At 42.8% G+C, this 21,234-nt stretch overlaps 1 protein-coding gene across 7 annotated transcripts in view; it reads left to right on the forward strand.

Moving 5' to 3' along the window:
• Positions 1-21,234, forward strand: part of RFX4 (regulatory factor X4) — a 429,787-nt gene that overhangs the window by 326,351 nt on the left and 82,202 nt on the right. For all 7 annotated transcript variants that reach the window (XM_069628258.1, XM_069628257.1, XM_069628255.1 and 4 more), the window contains 2 exons: positions 136-253; positions 18,231-18,350. In XM_069628258.1, the coding sequence (XP_069484359.1) occupies positions 136-253; positions 18,231-18,350 (238 nt within the window). The remainder of the gene's footprint in view (positions 1-135; positions 254-18,230; positions 18,351-21,234) is intronic.

Consider the following 21,234-nt stretch of genomic DNA (forward strand, 5'->3'; position numbering starts at 1 on the left):
CCACAGCAAAAGGTCCTAGTGCGATTTTTTTCAACATGTTTCTACTGTGTGTATTTTTCACACTCGTATATATTCTCTTTCCTTTAAAGCAATCGTTTTCTTTTGTAAGAAATCCACATTTCTTCTTTTATTTAGGTTCCTGCAAAGAGGCACGGGTCTTTAAAAAAAGTGGCTCAGCAATTCCTTTTGATGTGGTCCTGTTTCGGAACCAGAGTCATTCGAGACATGACGTTGCACAGTGCGCCCAGCTTTGGTATGTCTCTGTTTCGAAGTTACAATTTCTCACAACACTGCATGATTTGGGGATGAGGTAATGGCTAAATGACGTCTGTGAGGAACGTGCTTAAAAGCGAGCAGACAAAACTAAACAAATTAGCAAGAGCTGGACCAAAAGAAGGGTGAAGAAAAATACTTGAATGTCAATCATTGATGAAGCACATATTTTCTATTTTAAATAATGTGGAATACTTGCTTTAATTTCTTTAAATGGAGATTGTGGCCAGAAGGAGAGTTGTTTTTTGTTGAAATGGCAGAATATGTTCTTAGGCCCTATCAAACACATCCAGGCACCTATGGTATGCACACACACGCCCACATGTACCCACTAATAAACACACACACACACACACAATATTTTCATAGTTAACAAGTTCAAGAATCTCTTAACCGCGCATTCTTGAACTATTACATATGTTTCTATACACAAATCTATATAGAGAGTGCAATGTTCCTGAATTCAAACCTACAAGACTTAGTTTATGTAAGGTATTAACATTGCCACTGTTCTCTGAAAAAACGACTTCATCAGTGATGTTAAAGTTCACTTCATAAAGACCACATCAATTCCATTGATAAAGAAATCACCAATTTACAGGAACTATCCCTGATGACAAAAGACATACAGAGAATCACATTTTCAAATTCGAATTTCGAAACTTTTGAGTATACTTTCCAAACTTGCGGCTGGATGGTGTGTGTAGAAAACACCAGTGTTTTTCATAGGCACTTTGTGTACACTCTTAACTGGCAGACGTGTGCCTACACCCACGCCTCACTATACACAAAGTTCTGATAATATCTTGTCATTTCCGCATATTCGCGAGTCTTCATATCACACCTGCTTTCTTTATAACATCCACACACTTTCTCTAATAACAACACCTCCGCACTTTACCATGATAAACACCTGCACCATACAGACGCGCACACGCACACACACTTCACGCACACACACTTCACCCTCACAGGCCAACCACAGATTTGCTCAGCATTTTAGTAAATTTCACAATCATTATATGTCCTGTTCAGAGCCCTATAATAATGGGTGTTGTTGCCGATAGTGTAATTTCAGAAGGATGAAGGGAAGAGTCTACCCTCCTGAGATTGAAACCTGTGACTGCATGATGCAGACACAGCTCTGGGGCATGCACCCAACCCTTAGTGGCATTACAAGTACTGCATAACAAAATACAGGCACGTTTTCTGGTATCTCCAAAGGGTGTAAATGAAAACCTTTAACGTATCATTAATTTCAGTATATATTATTTCCATACGTAGTTCTCATCCTGAAAGAAACAGACTGGTCTTGCTAAAGGTTGAGTTTGCCGACTCTGCTCTTCGTGCACAGCGATAGGATAGTTAATTGAGTCATAATCTCTAAATAGCCCAAAGGAGAGCTTGTTGCTACGGGGTGGAAGATTTGATTTTTTTTGAGGCAAAGAATATGAGCATCATTATAAAAAAAAAAGAATAGGGCTGCCCCAGCCAATACACCAGTGAAATCCATTCCGGCTTTAAGAACTAAGCGGAAAACATCCACTGAAATTACCTCCAGTTAATGATTCTCTTGCATAGTCATTCTGGATGGATACCTTGAAATCTGATTGCTGTCGAGGAGTGCAGCCCTAAAAACAGACTCCTCTCTGATGAGTGTTTTGCTTCTGATAAGAAGCAGGCTGCTGTCGGGCCTATGAAAGAAGTAATACAAAATATAAATGCAGGCTAAACAGACAAGGGTTTACGCGCGTGCAGCTGTAAGGCTTATGAATGAGAGCACGGCCAGCCACTCAGAAGATGACGGGAGAGGGCATCTGAGGGAGGATGGAGGTCAGCAGAGTCTTGAGAACAGAACCAGTTGTGTTGAAGTAAGGTGTTGGGCCGGCATGAGTGAAAGCCTTAAGATCAGTGATAGGAGGGGGGGGACAAGAGAGAAGAAGCACTGACAAGACTGCTTACTTTGGGAAATGGAAAGGAGACGGGATAATAACCATTTCTGCCCTGATACTAACCAGCTCTACATGTGTAAATTGCTTCCTGTAAATTCCAGCCCATGGCCAAAATGTACAGTATAATGATGTATGTCTCACTGTTGCCAATTGTCCCCGTTCTTATGTGCGAACACATTCTCCTCCGCTGCCTGGCTAAACCTGGTACGAACTGTTGTGCCTCTGCGCGATTGCAGTCGAGCGACTAACATATTGCAGCGTTCTTTATCTGTGGAATTTCTTCCCGCTGAATTCTCGCAGGAGAACAATATCCCTCCCATTAAACAGTCATCTGGTACATGCAAAGTGCATACTACTGGGTCAGAGATAGAGAAAGCATCAAGGATTCTGCTCAGTATTAATGCTGGGCCTATTGAGGCCAATAGTCTGGATCCAGTAGATTTTACTTTTGCTGACAATCACTGAAAAAACACTAATAAAAGAGGTCCCTTCTATGCTAATAAGACAACTTGTAATTCACAGTAAGTCTGACACCCCATTGCGTATAACGAGCTGCCTGCTCCGCAGTGATATTAATGTATCTATTACCCCCGAATGTGATGCGAAAATGGTCCAGGAATCCATGATACATGGCCCAAAGGAAGTGGTGGCTTCTGTTAACTTTGATACTTCAGTTACCCTCAATCCATCCCATATTTGTACAGGAGAGACAGATGTTGAATTTAAAATATTCAGTCGTGTCAACCATATAGTAAATACTGTAGATAATGTATACCATAATATGTGTTTAGTGCAAACCTCTCTGGTTTATCATAAACACAATTATGTGCCCAACCAATTGTCAGATATTCAGACAACACAAGTACCCACTGACCATTTGTAGTTGTTTTGTTTATAATGCGCAAACCATCAGGCCCGGAGGCATCAGGGCGCAATTTGTACACGGTTACAATAATGCATATATACAGACATAAAAATTACATTGAAGAGTACTAACAGTGTTTCTATCTACATACATTACAGTCATTATAATGCAGTTAGGTTTAACAGTAGACATACCCATAGGGTGTACAGAAAATAGTGAAGGAGGTCAGCAGGCCAGAATATGTAAGACAAGGGCGCAGCGCATGTCTTAGTGCTGGTCAAAAAGCCAAGATTTGGTTTTGGCCTTGAATGTACGGAATGAATCTTCAGCTCTGATTGTAGCGGGGAGGGAGTTCCAAAGCTTGGAGGCTAGGACAGGGATTAAGTGTGTCTCATTGAAGACCCAATGTTTGGTGAAACATGCAGGGGAAATTGCTGATTATATCCTCACTGAGCAGATTGATATTTTTGCATTTTCGGAAACTTGGCTACATAGTGTGCCGTCCCTTCACTAGCCTTAACCGTACCAACAGAGCTTAATGTTATACGGACTGACAGGATTGGGAATAATGGGGAGGGGGTTGCCTTGATATATAGAGCTTCACTCATCCATGAAGTGAAGTTTCAGAGTCTGTCTGTGACATGGCCTACGTCAAAACAGACCCCATTACAACCATAAATCGTCTGTTATTGTATAGACCCCCTTCACTGAGGCCCACTTTTCAGGACCAATTATTGGCAATGCTGATGCCCTTGCTTAATACCACTTCCAGATTCAATATACTGGCCCCAGCTGCAATATCTATGGAAATGTCTCTAGTAGATTTAAGGTTTGTTCAATGTGTCCAGAAGCAAACACATATAAAAGGAAACACTCTTGATTGGATCGCTAGCCATAACATCAACATCAAGGAAGTAGACTTTTTTATTATGCCGTTGGTCGATCATAGTTTTATACACTTTGAAAAGATTGTGCCTATGTGTCCGAAACAGAATAGACCCCCAAAGACTTTTATTATGTTGTGGAATACTTGGCTACTCACAGCTGAAGCTATAACCCCAAGTACCACTCCATAATTAGGACAGGTATGCAACGTCAGACGATCTGGCACTGGTATACCAGACATCCTTATCTGAGGTTATAAGCCATATTGCTCCACTTCAATCCCACTTTTCTTATTGTGTAGAAATGTGTAATTGTTGTCTTGTGAGCGCCCTGATGCCCATGGGCTTGTTTGTTGGCACAATATAAATAAGTAAATAAATCAAAAATAACCTGGATTCAATATATTCACTGCAACTTTGTAAAGATATCCTGACATGGGGCTCTCTCTGCTGTCTTTACTTTTGCTCTGTGCATGGCACTTCTGGTACAAATACCTGGCAAACCAACGAAATAAAATGAATATACTCCTTACCCATCCTGCACTTTTATTTAACAAACTAGTCTTTGTGAAGTTTGATTAAACAAATTGGACTTTATCACCATGTGCCAATGATCTGGAAATGGAAATCCCACATCTGGAAGAGTGGTGACCCGGTGGTGTGGAGTCATCGTTTCATCCTAATGAGAAGGTGACTACTGGGCTGTTGGGACGGAACAAGATGAAGAGTCGATGCCACTAGTAAATGGGGGAGGGGAAGGCACAATCGGTCTAGTCTGACAGCACCCTCGACCCGTGATGTAATTATCCCTGCGATCCCTGCTGAGCCTTTCAGAGGATGTCCCGGCAGCAACAAAGAGAGGGGCATATAGTGTCAGTGCAGCTCATGGGGGTCAGAGAAAACCCAGCAACTCAACTGCACATTGACACACGCTAGACACCGCAGTCATTGCCAAACAATCAGAAGAAATGTACACGGGCAGTGCGCGGGCGTTTGGGGGTTTAACAAGCAGACGTGTATTCTGGAGGTGTGGGATATCAGACTGACAAAGGGCGGGAAAGGCCACAAGCTGTAGCAGGGTGGCCAGTTCTGTGGGAGGGATTATTTAGTTTAGGAAGTATCAATAGGAAGTAGGAGTCTGCAAACAAGAATTGAAAATGACTTAATCAGGCGAACAATATATGAGGGGCGGTCCTCGTTCTCTAAATAAAGAACACATATAAAAACAGCCCTGGATAAGTGCAAATGGGCATAAGACAGCACAACATTCACAGCGAAGCTAGTGTGTCCAGATTGCAAAAATTCGAAATCATTAATAACTTGGCCAGGAACACTGGCTGCGGCCATTGCTTTGTGGCAGACACCATGAGGCATTGTATGCGGAGATGCAGAATGAAGGTCACCAGTGCATGCACGCTATGCTCTTTCTTTACTGAATGTGTAGATGGCAAGTTTGTCTACAGACCCAGCAACAACATATTGCTTCTGACCTTATAAATAACAATGTGATATTGACTAGTTATAAAGTTCACACAACAAGCAGAATGTTCTGGGGGCTTTTAAAATAGGTGCTATTGCATGCATGTTTTTAAATTTGAGAATTGACGATGCATAACTAGATTACTCAAACTAACGCCAATGAAAGGGCCAGCCTACACAAAACTGAAAAGATAAGGATATTACAATGCTAGAAGGTATGTCTATTACCATGCAAATAAAAAATGTTCACTATAGCAATGCTATGAAAAGCTTTACATATGGGGACTAACGTATAGTAAACTATATAGTATGTCCTCCTTATGGGCTATTGGGAAGAAGGTCGAGGGAAGGAGGCATATTACCCAACTAAATGGTACTCATTTTATGAGTCTCTGATGACAAAATGGCAGCGTCCATCTTGTCGGGGTTCGACCGTCTGTTCCACCCTGTCACTTGCAATGTGGCCAGATTTGATCTTTGTTGGGTGAAAATAGTGGCACCGGATGCTCTGCTAGTGGTGTCCTGGTTTGTTTTATTGTAGTGCCGTGGGAGAGCCTCAAATGTAGCTCAGAAAGATGGTTTGGTTAATTGCCTTTTTTTACTATTTCGTGGAAATGATCGAACAAAAGGCAAAACGAGCGCCAAAGTCTCATGCTGTGCAAGAATACATTGGCTCTTCTACCAGTTATCCATACCTTTCTAATTTGTGTTTCACTCTAAATCTTGTAAGCCTTTCTTACATGTCATCCTTGACTCATCTTCTTGCTGTGGGTAAAGTGGGTAACAGTATACTGGATGCTCAAGTGGACAGGCTTGACCCTTCTACATAGGGCAGTAAGGCTTCCCTAGCTATATCCCAGCTTAGAAGTTCCATATCATTTCTTCTGCTGTACACGGCTTCTGTCTCTTTAAAGCTGCCAGGCAGTTAAAACATAACAATTATACATCTTTAGCCATACCTACACCAATACCCACACCAAGAATTCCAAAATGTCACCCTGTTTGATATCTGGTTGGATATTGAGACCTATGGGGTAATAAAACCCATTTTTTACCAGCTTGCAATGGGTGGCCAGACAAGATAACGGGCCTTAAAGAGCTAAGTTCTTCAACAGGGCGGGAAATTGAGACGACTAAGAATTTTTCTTCCGAGCAGTAAAAAACGGAGCAAATAAGCCATCGGGTCCTTACGCAGGAAAGGTCAGAGTTGGGATTCTGTATGGTTTATCCCATAGTTGTTTGTGGATGGGTGCTGAGAAGTTCTCTAACATGGTTTCCAATAAACCTTTTACCAGAGGAATTACGTGTTTATCAATTTTCCTAAATTGCCCATATTAAAAGGGCATGGATGTTTCTGATTTTGTGGCCAAAATGGGTATGTTCATTTTCAATCCACTCTCTTCTGCACCTCTGGGAATGTGTTGCTATCATCGGTTGGGAAAATCCTCAGCGCTTGTGTCTTGGGGGATTAATATTATGACGACTAAGGACATATACCAGTGTAATAAAAGACTTTCAATGAGAGGTCAGAGGCCTCTGAGGAGTAGATGACTCCTTGGAGGTGATTCCCAGGAGTTTCAAACTTTGGGGGCAGGCTTATTATGTACTGTAGAAGTCTTTGGAAGTGATTGCTTGGACCTCTACTGCGACATAGTATGCTTCAGTGTTTAATATGTCATCTTTGTGATGGTCGCTGTGGAGAGGACCGACCGTTTATAATTTGACATTGATTCTTGGACACAGGCAGTCAACAGTGGTGGGCTTAATGTTGAGACCCTGCTAAATGTCAACAAGTTCCGGGTGTGGCCTTAGATGGTGTGTCCTTTATCGACTGGTGCTAGCAGTGTCGACAATGCTTCTGGCGGTGTTCTGAGGAACCCCTCGGTGTGTCACAATGGCCTCTCTTCGAGAAAAGAGATTCTGGACTCTCCAAACTGGATTTTCGTTTGATGGGATAGACCCTTCAGTATGAGATGTGTCCCTTTCAAGCTGAGAATTCAGCCGGACCCTTCCCTTTCTCTGAGCCTGAAATTGAAAATGTTTTGGCCAATGGGACACTCTTGCATGGTGTGGCTTTCAGTCAGAAAAGCAATGCCCAAAGCAAGGGCATTTTTCTTGGAATAGGAAAAAGACCAACCTCTGCCCAAGAAAGTCTTCACAAGATTAGTAAATGTAAAGGATGTGAAAGGAGCGTAAAAAGATTTGGTTTTAATAGGCTTTTATCACAGAAAGAAATAATTCATAGAATTGTTTCATGATGCTCCTCACAGGGTTGGGGGAGAAAACGATTGCAACTGCCAGAAGGGTTCATGATGGGAGTCAGGACCTCTTGGTTGCCCGAAAGTGGCAATGTTTTTGTTCCCCTACGTGTTAAGGCTGCCTATCGTTCTCCTTGTGCTTTCCCCGTGTAAGGTTTGTAGGGACACCTTATCTGGGACTACAAATATATTTTTCTATGTAATGTTGAATAAAAAGAAAGCCAGATAGGTGACAATGTGTTAGTGTTATTGTGTAATAGGAAATTATTTATGAGAGTCTTCTCTCTATTATTTAAATAAGTCTTCAGCGATCACACACATGGGTGAAAATCCTCAGGTTTTATGTATAAATGTATGTGTGTATGGCCTTAATAAAGTACAAACTTAGCGAGGAAGCAACAGATTGCTGTGCATATGGGACCCACCCAAGGGCTCACAATTAACAGTTTGAGGGGTATCGGAAGAGCTGGGATGGTTAGGAAAATTAGGATTGAGTCATCAGCAATTAGCAAGATGGTGTTTGAAGGAGAGGGTCTTCAGTTCCTCCCTTAAGTGTAGGATGGGAGAGGTCCGTCTGTATTTACAAATGTCAATGAAGATCCTGAGGGAGACTCTTTTTTATCTATTAATACATGGCACCCCAAAGGAAAAGTACCAAAATGTCACCTAAAAAACTGCGACCAGTACTATTACTGGCCCTTTTTGTGCAGTCCCAAAACTGTGACTCACATTATGCTGACTTAGGGGAGCAGGGGTTTCCCCCGCTCATCTTAGTCGGCGTAATGGGGGTTAGGTGTTGCGGGGGACAATAAAGAAAAATAATTGTCAAAAAAAGAAAAAAGGACCCTGCGGCGCCAGTTCGGACCCACGTTAGTGGGAGAGAACTGTTGCTGCAGGGATAGAGGAGAGACAGGGGCACACTTCTGTGTGTGCCGCCGTCAAGGTAAGTGGGTAGGGGGATGCGAGGCACAGTGTGCCATAAATGTAGTCCAGTTTTTGAAAGTCGCCATTATGGGCGGCACAGTGATCACATTGAGCGTAGAGCCCTTTGGGTATTGTGCATGCAATGGATGGGGATGCGGAATAACTCTGACACCAAATAATCAAACCAACTCGGGAAGATGGCAAAGTTTGCTGTTTTAATAACAATTATCTGAAACAGGGAGTTACAACGGACATCAATGGACGTTTGCTCGAGCTCCCAATACATTTCACATAAAAACACAATCATATACTAAAAGTTCATCACAGGTGACGTCATACTACGTGGCAAATGAGAAAAACCTACGAGGGGTTGTGATAGGCTCAAGGGGAACATCAAAGTATACTTTCTATAAGGGGTGGTATTGTGATTGGATATCTACTGTCAACTGGACAACTTATGCCTACCTCTAAAACATGTAATCTTCAAAACTATTAAGTACACGGTATATCATTGGCTCTCAAATTACAAGACCATTCGTTATATGGCCCCCTACAATTGGTTGGCACACTCGTGCCATGTCTGGAACATTCGGTTCACTTAGCAGCACGTAAACTCATACCCAGGTGCCAGGAGGTGAACTTGACTTTACCTCCCCACCCAATTAGCCCGTTGTCTCATCCACCCATGCCTTCTGCCATGAAGATTGTCTTTGAACTTGGCCTTGCAGAGTATTCTTGTCTCTGGGAATATAAGGGAGTGCGACCATGCACTATCACTGTTCTAGGACTCCAAGCTCAACTCTATTTCTATCCTTGGCTCACGTGACAGGAGACCATGATTTGGTCCATTTTGCAGCATTTAAATGTCTTAAATGAATAAAACCTGTCACGCGTGGTGTTCTTTCTTTGCGCCTTAACAAGGGATGATTCAGCTTCTCACATTCACCACCTTCAAGAATAGATAACTGAGCTTGGCTGCCTCAGCTTTGACACCAGACCAGACAGCCTCGTCATTCGTATCCATAACCTCAGCTAATTCTTGCTGTGATGCAGTTCTCGGCCTCTCCTCTCCATAGGTCCGAGCTTACTAAATTCATGACACTGATGTCCAGTTTGTATACAATGGCAGCTTCGCCTGCAGTCTATTCACTACGTATAGCCAGCTTCTAATATTACTTAATCTACTTGCATTGCTGCATCTGTACAGTTATTGAATGGCCTGCATTTTCTGCAGTGCTCCTCACACGTGTAGTAATCTCGCATATGAAAGTTTACTCGATTCTTAACTTCGTTGGCAATTTCTACAAGATCCATGCATTCTCCTCAGCCAGTACCTTCAGGGCGTCCCGCTCGTCGTCTTGTGACGTTGCTAGCTTCTCTTTTGCTCTTTTTCATATTCCTTCAGGGAGTTCCTCCCTCAGATTACCATCTCTTCAGGAATACATTTGATAAGGCTTTCCCAGTGGGTACCTTCTTTCAATTATTCGCCGTGGTATGGTTACAACTGCTGGTCTCAAGCATGGCACAATCTCAAGCTTCCAACATATAGGAGGTAGGGGCTGGGATTTCCTGCAGAGGCATGTAACTGCTCCTCTACAACCTAGATCCCAACCCAAGGCTTCTCCTGTGCTGATAAAAAATCGTAATTCTAAATTGTCCATGTATGTTCTTTACAGGCACCTTCATTCTCTTTATAATGTCTTAAATAATATCTATAGGGTCACTCTCCTTGTCTCAATAATCCTACCTTCTGTGAGACAGGTGACGGTATGGTGAAAATAATATCTAGTGCTACAACTATTCATTCCCCTGTGATGTTTCTACTCTGATAATACTGGGGGGCCTAGGGCATAGCTAGAGAGATGGGAAGTATTGAGGCCTATGCTAATAATGTCTCTTGCCAAGTCATGCAAGAAAAACAGCCCAGTACATGTGGTAGTGGTGTTGGGTGGTTGGATGGTTACAAGAAGAGCCATTTGGACGAGCTGGTGAGCTGTACTTTTATTGGTACTCTACGCATGTCTGACTGAGCTATACTCCTCTGCTGAACTCAGTTCTAAGCACATTTTACAGTGTGCTTTGGTGACATTTAATTAACTCATGTTCTCCTTTTCCTGGAATGGTAACCAGTTTATGCCATTTTCTGGCCCATGGCGGATTGTATTTTACAAGACAAACCTTAGCCTTTGCCAAAATACGTCCATTAAAACATTCGAAACATAGTTTCAAAGGTGTAACTGATACCCATCACTAGGACTGTTGTAAACCTAAAATGGCTCCTTATCCAGAGATCCTTTGCCAGCCTTGCATAATTAAGGGATCTTTCGATTCTCTCAAACATTTTGGCTTCCTGTGTGGATGCTTGTTTGAGGAAGAAGAGTTCAGGAAATTCAAAGCAAATGTATGTACTTTGCCCGGAAACAGAAAACATTTCATGATGAATGTTCACAGACAACCCTATTCAAATCAAAAACAGTGACGGCCTGTTGGCAAAAGGAAGTCCGACAGTTTCCTATTCTGATGAATTTTGAAAATGTCTCGCATGCCACATATGTGTGTAAATTGTAATAGAAACGACGGTCTGAAACCACCATGACATCAGCCATATTCGGAAATGTTCAGTCATATTCGGAAATGTTCTGTCACTACATATATTTAATGCGCTTTTGACACACCAACAAAACACATTTGGCAGAGAAGTGCAGTACCTCTGCCACAGGCGGTGACTATCCTGTGCATTCAAATTATGAAAGTATACATTCCCACGCATACCCCTGTATTGTACTGCCTGACATTGTTACATTTTGATGATTTGACATCTTTGTTCAGCTTCTTTACTACCGAAAAAGCCGGACGTCTTGCATCATCTTAGAATAGGGGTGGAGTCTAGAAGTCATGAAATATCTCAGCCGACTGTGGTCACTGCCATTCGCATTGTTTTTTTTTTATTTTTTTTTTTTTTATTATTAAGTTTATTGAATTTTATAGAAAACATACAAGCAACAAACTTATCAGCATTGTAATCGTAGAACTCATTGCATAGAATCCACACCCCATATCCATCCCCAACCTTCACAGAATCTAAAAAGCAAAACAGGCCAACTTATTATATCACATGTCATCCAAAAACCCACCCCACATATCATCAAACAATTTCAACTTTTTGTTCCTGCGAAGGATAACCTTCTCAATTCTGGCCACTTGCCTCAAGTCCTCCACCCATTCTGAACAGGTCGGTCTCTCATCACATTTCCATTTTCTCAAAACAATTTTTTTCGCAGAATTTGTAGCCCTAAAAAAACAGCATTTCTGTGGATAAGTGAGATCTTCCACTTTATCATCCTCACCCAAGATGATAGTGTTATAATCAAAATCCTCTTGCAGTAATAGAACCTCATTAATCTTTTCAGTGACACTCCTCCAAAATGTCCTCAGTTCATAACAGTCCCAGATCAAGTGTTCAAAGGAGCCGACATCATGCTTACACCTCCAACAGGACTCTGAGTCAATCATCCCTCTCGCATAAAGTCTCTGGGGAGTCCAAAACACTCTATTAAGAATTTTGATTTGGCGGCATTGTTCTCCAAGATTAATGGATGTCAGAGTTACGTTTTTACAAAGAAACCTCCACCTCTCCACAGTCATATCAGAGCCAAGGACCTCAGACCACTTAGTTAACAACCCCTCTGCTGGCGTGTACTGTTGTCTCAGATTTCTATATACTTTGGACGCCATACCTCCTAATGTCTTATATTCAGGTAGCCATAACTGCCAACCACCGCCATCAACAGTTCTCTGGTTCCGCAGCAAACCTCTCAATTTTCTGTATTCACCCATTGTACAGTCTCTGAGATCTTTAATTTGTGAAAGTCTTCTATAGCTGATCCATTTGCCGTCTTCCATCAGATCACTCAACCATAGTACACCACTCAGGAGCCAGTTCAACCACAATAGCGGCCTCCCATTCAGCAAAATACCTGGATTCAACCAGATAGGGATGTAATCATTATCACATACCTTACGCTTACTTTTCTTCCATAGTTCCCTCCAACAAGTTCTCAGGAATCTTGTCGGCGGAAATGAGCGATAACCAGATCCATCCACCGTGGACAGTATGGCCCTAGGCGGCAACGGAGAAGAACTACTTGATTCCGCCAGCATCCAAACATCCTCCGAATCTTCAATAAATGGAACCAGATGCCTGGCTCCAAAGGCCAAATGATAATTCTCAAAGTCAGGAACCCCCAAACCTCCACAGTCTTGGGGCAGCTGCAATTTCCACAAGCTGAGGCGTGGCTGTTTGTTCTCCCAGAGAAAAGACTGGATTAAACTCTCAATTTTCCGCCAATGGCCCTTCTTTACGTCCCGGGGAAGCACACTGAGCACATAGTTGATTCGCGGTGTTGATGTCATTTTGATGGCATTCACTCTCCCCCAGAGACTCAATTTAAGTGCATTCCATCTCTTCAGGTCCACCTCCAAAGATTGAATCACATGTGTAATATTGACATCCATTATTTTCGAGACATCATTCGTTAGCCAAATCCCAAGGTATCTCATCTTATTCGGACACCACTTAAAGGGAAAACCCTGCATCTTCAAAACAGTGCAAGTGGATGATGCCGGCAGCGCTTCCGACTTGATCCAATTGATTTTGTATCCAGAAACCTTGTTGAACACATCGATCAACTCCATCAGCACAGGAATGGAGCTCTCCACATTCTGAACCACCACCAGCATGTCATCCGCATACAACCAAACTTTCTGGGAGGCTGCACCAAAGCGTACGCCCTCAATTCTATCCTCTTCTCTTATCCTCACAGCCAGCAATTCCATGGCGATCACAAACAGAATTGGCGACAGTGGACAGCCTTGCCTCGTCCCTCTCCCAAGTTCAAAAATGCCCGAGTCCATGCCATTAGTCCGAACACAAGCAGTCGGCCGGGAATACAGCAGTCTTATCCATCCGATCATGGTATCTCCAAAACCAAAGCCTTTCAATGTACTTAAAAGATATGTCCATTCAATACAGTTGAAAGCTTTCTCAGCATCCAAGGACAACGTCACCACATCATTATGGTTTTCTTTGCTTTCATACAGTGTCAGCAACAATCTTCTCACATTTTCTGAAACATGTCTGCCTTTTACAAATCCAGATTGGCCTACATCTATGATATCCATCAGCGCATTCTCAATCCTCAAAGCTAACGCCTTGGCGAAAATCTTGTTGTCCGTGTTCAATAAACTGATCGGCCTATAGCTGCCAGTTTTCACTGGTGATTGTCCCTCCTTCAGAAAAACGGAGATTGAAGCATGTCTTGTTGAACTTGGAAGGCACCCATTCCTCAAAGAGGCGCGCAGCATCTCTAGCATCAAAGCAAACACCTCTTCTGGGAAAATTTTGAAAAGTTCAGCTGGTAGCCAATCCGGGCCTGGACACTTCCCAGAATTCAGCGCATAAGCAGCCAACCTGAGATCCTCCACGTTCAAATCTCTTTCCATACACTCCAAGGATTCCAAACTCACTTTCTTCAGATGGCAGTCATCAATGAATTGACCAATTGTACGCTCAGATAAGTTGATCTCTGAAGAGTACAGGGTTTTATAATACGACAGAAATGCTGCATTAATCTCCACAGGATCAAAAGTCACCAACCCATCCTGTCTTTCCACTGCATTGACAGATCTGCCACTGTCCATAACCCTCAACCGATGTGCCAGAAGTCGATCACATTTTTCTCCTTTTTCATAGTAGTTGCTTTTGGTTCTAAAAAGCAACCACTCAGCCTTCGAAGAATACAAATCTTCCAATCGTCTCCTTTTCTGCTTCAATATTTTAATAGTCTCATCTGAAAAGTTTTGCATATTATTTCTCTCAAGATCCTGAATGTCCACAATAAGCTTTTTCACTTCTGCATCTCATTTTTTTCTTTTTGCTGGACAAACCAATCAACAATCCTCGCATATATGATTTGAAGGCTTCCCACACAAACTCCACCCTGACTTCACCAGTCCAATTCACAGATATAAAGAATCTCGCTTCTTGAATAATTTTGTCCACAATTTCATCGTCGTCCAAGAGGGAGACATTCATCCGCCAGGTGTTAGACCTAGGAACCGGGAAGGTCAATCGCAAGTCTATAGAGATTGGAGCATGGTCCGAAACAAGTAGTGGTCCGATGTTACCCCTTTGGAATGATTGTGTACAGAGGCCAGAGGTCATAAAGAGGTCAATTCTCGAATAAGCATTATGCCTTGCAGAGAAGAAAGTATATTGTCTCGTAGAAGGGTTTTGCAATCTCCAAACATCTGTGAGGTTCCATTCATCAATTAGTCTCTTTAATGCTGTTCTTTTCAGAGCGTTGGCATTGTCCACACCCCCCACACTTTTATCAAGTCCAGGTTCTAAAACCACATTGAAGTCCCCTCCCAAAATCACATTAATCACATTTACATTCTGCAACATTTGCGTTACAGCTACAAAAAAACTACCATCACCCCCATTCGGAGCATATATATTGCAGAAACAATACTGAGCATCCTGAATATGTGCAGTGACACATACTATCCTTCCATCCCCATCCTTCACACACTTCACCCCACTGATCTGGAGATTCTTCCTAAAAAGAATACACACACCCCTAGAACCAGTAGTGAACGATGAACCATACACCTCACCAACCCACTCCTTTTTCCACTTATCTATATCCGCATCTAACAAATGAGTCTCCTGAAGCATCGCGACATCCACCCCCATCTCCCCCAGTTTACTCAAAATCACCTTCCTCTTGACAGCACAATGTGCACCATTCACATTCCAAGATACCACTCTGAAATTCCTCTGATAAGTGTAAGACATTGTTAGATCCCGTTTCCCAATCCTTGCAATGAATTCACAAGACACAATACTACCTAAACCTATAGTCAAGTAAAGAAATAAAATAAAAAATAAAAAAACACACTCCTGGGCTTGAAAATACAATTTGGTCTAAAGGAATTCCCACAACTCTCCAGCAAATGAAAGCACAAATAAGAGCATTCCTGAATAGATTCAACATCCCCTACTCAAAAACGCTAAATACCACACCATGTGTCAATCACATGCCTAGACAAAACATGAATTTTCTTATTATAACCTTCAACGAATCACATTAATCCACCTACCGTCACAACCATCAGTGTAAACATCACAAATCCCAACTACTGCGGGCATGCTGAGCAATGGAGCGTGAATCATCACTAGAAAGTGTGAGCAAGTGTACAGAGAGTTGCAAAATACCTGTGTCCCTGCACCCTACCAAATGAGATTAGAAGCCAGATTCAGCATTAAACTTTTCCATGGCATTCACACACCAATCCATGACTATCCCGGTGGCCTTACCACTCACCTTGCCAAGCATAAAAATCAGAATCTCCGGTATTTCCTGGACACTACATTCCCCCATGTGACTTCCATGGCACAAAACTGCAACCCCCACCATGTTAATCCAAATGTACTGTATAACTGGGCACTCCAGATATAACGTGTTGGCACATCACTCATTGCACTTTGAGAATGGAATCAAACCCTCTCCAACGTAAGCATTACTGCAAAAAAAAAAAAACCTAATCGAAAATTCTGTCTGTGATTTGGTAAGTAGACAGAGGTGCACAATCATATCTTAACCATAGGCCTCGTCAGTGTTCACATTAGATGACAGCACTATTACATTCTCACAGCACGAAAGGAAACATACCCATGCAAAGTAAAAGGTGTAGACTACAGTGGAACCCCAGGTACCCAATAGTGACAACTCTCACCTTCTTTATGCAGTGATGGTAATGGCATACAGTTGGCTTCGTTATTACAGTACAAGTACATGTCAAATATACCCCACTCAGCATGTCAGGGGTGTGCAACCAGGACAAGAACAACTGTTACATGTGCAGGGGATTAGCATTGGGCAGCATACTCGCAAACGTGGCATTCCTTCATCTAATTCTGGCTATGGAAACACATTACAATGCGATCAACGTACCACAGCAGTCCGGGATAAAGCCGTGCAAAGAGCATTCCCCTCCCCTCAGCCACAACACATGCACCCCAGCCTCTACACCCACTGTGCCCCCCAAACACCTGAGCATGCAGTAAGGCGCATTGCCCGGAACACGCGTGCTGCGGTCCCAAAGGAGAACGCGCCACTACGCCTTACCTCAAATGTGCGTCAACAGTGGCCGGTCAACCGCATCCACCAATCCAACACACCACTGCCGGCAAGACTCCGAAGGGTGTCGCACGGCCGACATTTCCGGACAGCACGACACCTCCCTCACTCCGTCCAAACAAAAACAAGCACCATCACCTATAAAAAATCTATAGAGCGCGTACTGCCGTAGAGTAAAGCACCCATTATCCGAGCCCACATCAAGCCTACGCTCGAGCGAAAAACCGTTACAGCATATTTGAAACATTAATAACGCTCTGATACCTAAACAAACCAATTCCCATCTAACAAATTCAGGAAAAAATGAATCAATAAAGAAAAGTAACCTTACATCTTCACAGCTTCATACATCATGCATCACATCAATCTGCAATACTATTATCCAAGTTTAAGCCCCCAGCCCTCAGCCACTTTTCAGCTTCAACTGGATCCTCTGTGGTTTTGACACCTGATCCAAAAAATATCTTCAGTGTCGCTGGTTTCACCAGCAGAGTTTTAATCCCCTTTTCTTGTGCCAAAGCTTTTGCACTTTTGAACGCCTTCCTCATTTCCACTATTTCCTTAGGGAAATCTGGATAGATCGCCAATTGATCTCCATTTAGCAGAAGTTTTCCTTTTTCTCTCGCAGCCTTTAAAATCCTTTCCTTTGCACTCACTTTGGACATCACCATGATGATCTGTCTTGGTTTTCCGGCCTGGACCAGCTTACCAGCTCTAAAGGAGTAATCCATGTCCATTTCTTTTAGGATGTTGTTACCCAAAGTTGCCTCCAGTACTCCTCTGACTCTGCGATCGAGGTTTTTGTCCAAAGCAGAGTCTTCACTCACACCCAGCAAGCGCAAGTTCAAGTTCCTTTGATCAGCCTCCAACATCAGGTTCCTCCTCTTCAAATCAGAAACTTCATATCTCAACTCCTTGTAGGCCCTATAACTCCCTGCAACCTCCGTGGCCAAGGTTGTATTTTCTGCTTCCACTTTGGTGACTCTATTCTCCAGGTGACCGACCTGAGAGGACAATTCACTGAGGGTAAACTTCATTTCCTTCACATCCTGGGCAATCTGGAGAAGCAGTGCATACATGTCACCATTCTCTGAACTCTCACCCATCTTCTCCCCTTGTTTAGCTTTTTTGGAATTGGGGTTGTCAGGGATCTCAATCTTCTTCTTTGATATCGGCGCAGGATTCATTTTTCTCAATTTCCAATATTATTATTATCCATAGGCTGGGAGGGAGCAGGAGCAGTTGGTTTAAGCTGCTGCCTTGTTCACCAACATTCCAGAATCCTCCTGCCATTGTGCATCTTGAGAATCATGTTCTTCTGGTTGAACTACATGTATGTCTCAATATTGCTGCTGTATGTGAACTGACGTTCATGTCCTTTTCTTCACCAGGTTCTTTCCACCTTATTCACTTGATGTTTGATGACTACGTGCTGTATCTTCTGGAGTCACTTCATTGCCAGGAAAGAGCCAATGAGCTCATGAGGGCAATGAAAGGGGAAGGATGCACGGGTGAGTTTTTTTTTCTTTTTTTTCCAAGCTGTATCTCTTGTGGCTAGTTAAGGAAATGTTTGAATGAGCAGTCAGAATACCCTGTGGCTTTCTTTGCTACCATTTCCGATCCTTGAAACATACATCAAGGGGGAAACCGTGTCATTTTGGAGCATTTCACGATGGTTTGTAACTGATTGGCAGGTGAGTCCAAATGCCCTACTAACCGATCCTCATCCTGATCCAATCGGGACACTCAGAAGTTATGCTGAGATTTTTGAAGAACCTCTATCTCGCAAGTAGCTCCAAATACACTCTCCTCTAGTCAATAAGCAAAGATGCCGAAATATGTATCCAGGAAAATGAATTGAACACAGCCACAGTTTTTACAATGTGCATCTGAAAAATGCAGACACAAATTGGAAAACGTGTATAATTTGGCTCTGGCTTCATTTCCAAAGTGGAGATGGCAAAAACCAGTTTGTTAGTCTAGCCAGACCCGAGACCAGCAGATCATTGCTGCATTGTCTTAAGTCTCCATTCAATCTATATAATGTGTGTGACCTGTGTTATAGGCCATGCTCACTCACGTGAAAAAGGGACAGGGGGAAGATGCATGTCCCCACATCCCTCGGTCACAGAGGAGTGCGCTAATGTGTGTAGCCTTAGCCAAGCTTTCCACTATGCCTGCTCTGACCAGGCGAGGTCCAGGCACAGAAGTGTACGGATGCTGGCATACCTTCCAGGTAGAGGCGTTGCCAGGGTGGGGCTGAGGGGGCTATATCCCTTGGTCTTTTTGTAGCTCAGAGGCTACAACCAAAAGGCTAGCTAGCCCTGAGTCCTGACAGTCGTAATATTAGCGTAGCCCCGGATATTTTCCAGACCTAGCAACACCTCTGTTTTCAGGGCCATTTTATTTTGGCTGGCAATGAGAATTGTGCATTTTAGTTGGCAGAGTCTTAAACTGAAATGTGCTTCCGGCATCAATGTCGGTGGAGGGACAAGGACCAGTTGGCATGCATTACCAGGAATCGAGATTACTACTATATTCTATTGTAGGGGACGCCATAGGACAGTTTGTTATTAGGTGCCTTACAAGATGGTCCCAAAAGTCAGTTTTTCAACGCAAGTTATTGTTTGGGATAACAAAGCAAGCGTGTGGGATGAAGGGCAGGCATGTTGTCATGAAATAATCTTAGATTCTTGCCTCCAGGAGCAGTGACTGTTTGAGGCCCAGATTTGAAGGTGCAACCATGAGTGTATAAACAGATGCCAATTTTATAGTTGTAAAATTCAACTAAAACAATCTGCAACAAATATTGAAAAACTGAAGTACACGTTTTTTTTCTAAAATGCATGCCTTTTTAACCTTAGGTTTTGAATGTGTTATCGATTGAGTGTTAAAATGTTGTCTTAGCTTCCAAACAATATAATAATGTAATGTCATTGTTTGTCATTCGCACCCATACCTTTCACCATTGGTATGGTCCCAGTGCTCTGTAGGACGAATGCCCTTGAGGGACAGAAGTCCAGGCATGGGAAGTTTGTCAGAGAGTTATAGAATGCGTGTGTGCATTTTAGCCAATACAAGGTAGGTAGGGGTGGCCATATGCCTGCTAGTCACCCATGTCAAGCAGGCATGTGGATGGGTGCAGAGAGGTAGTCTGGAGAATATGCGAGAGAAACATTATGCATGCAGCTAGACCGAATTTTTATCATGGGGTTTGCTGCATTCTAATGGCAGTGTTGTGCAATGTGTCTTCGAGTAGTGCGTGTAGTCAAAGGGTGCTGAGATGTAGTCTGGAGAGTATGCAAGAGCAGGAGAACCGTGTGCAGCTCGGCTGAATTTATATTGTGGGGGATAGCTGCATTCTAATGGCAGAGGTGTTGGGCAATGTGTCTTAAAGTGGTGCATGTAGTGGATAGGTGCAGAGAGGTAGTCTGGAGTGTGTGCAGAAGAGACATTATGGGCCTCATCCTGAGTTGAGCGGTATCTCAATGCTAATTGTGCTGAGATACCACACACCGCTATTAGCGTTACCGCAACTTGGTCCAGCGCAATTTGTGCTGGATCCTGAGTTGCAGTGGAGAGGTTAATCTCCATTCCCATTGGGTCCATTGGAACCAATATTTGTCCATCGGACCCAATGGGTATTTCTTGGTGCTAGTAGCGTGCTAGTAGCACCAAAAACGGACGTAAAGGGGAGATTTTTACATCCAGCAAGAAACCCTCCTATATCAAGCAGCATAAATAACAAAAGCAACAAAATGAACTACATCACAAAAATAAACAATGTACCAAGCAGCATGGAAACAAAAGACGTTCTGAAAAGTAAAAATCAACAACTTCAACAGTTGTACTTTCCTCTACAAAATGGCTGCACCTATAAAAGAGCTTTCAACATGATGCACTCGTTCTGCATCACAGAGCAGCAAATTGACACCAGGGCTCCTCAGATATGTATGATGAAGAGCTCTGTCAGAGAGCTAAAACTCTCCATAACAAAACCTAAAAAATGGGGGACTGTACATTCTCTGTTTAAGCAGCTGTTTTAGAATTCTACACTCCAGGAGATGCAACTTCTCCCCGTCTTTGTTGGCATTGCAAGAAGGACAAGGCCTTTCCCTTCCCATGATAATGTTCTACTGCCATTCTTTGTTGTGTTTTTAAATACACTTATGTACTGATTATTTTGGCTTCTGGCTACAAGTGATAGCTTAGCATGATTGTGGTGTACATTGTATAAATTACCAAAGTCAATTAATCATATATCAATACAGTAGATAGGCCAAAAGTATTGTTCGAGTGGATTGTGCCCCAACGTATTCCTCATCTTAGATGTGTTCCATCCAGCTTGAGCTACTTCAGAAAACATTTTTTTTCGGCAGCGGGTGCCGTGCATTC

The sequence above is a fragment of the Ambystoma mexicanum genome, chromosome 12, assembly GCF_040938575.1.
Source record: "Ambystoma mexicanum isolate Mex_15411 chromosome 12, UKY_AmexF1_1, whole genome shotgun sequence".
NCBI lineage: Eukaryota > Metazoa > Chordata > Amphibia > Caudata > Ambystomatidae > Ambystoma > Ambystoma mexicanum.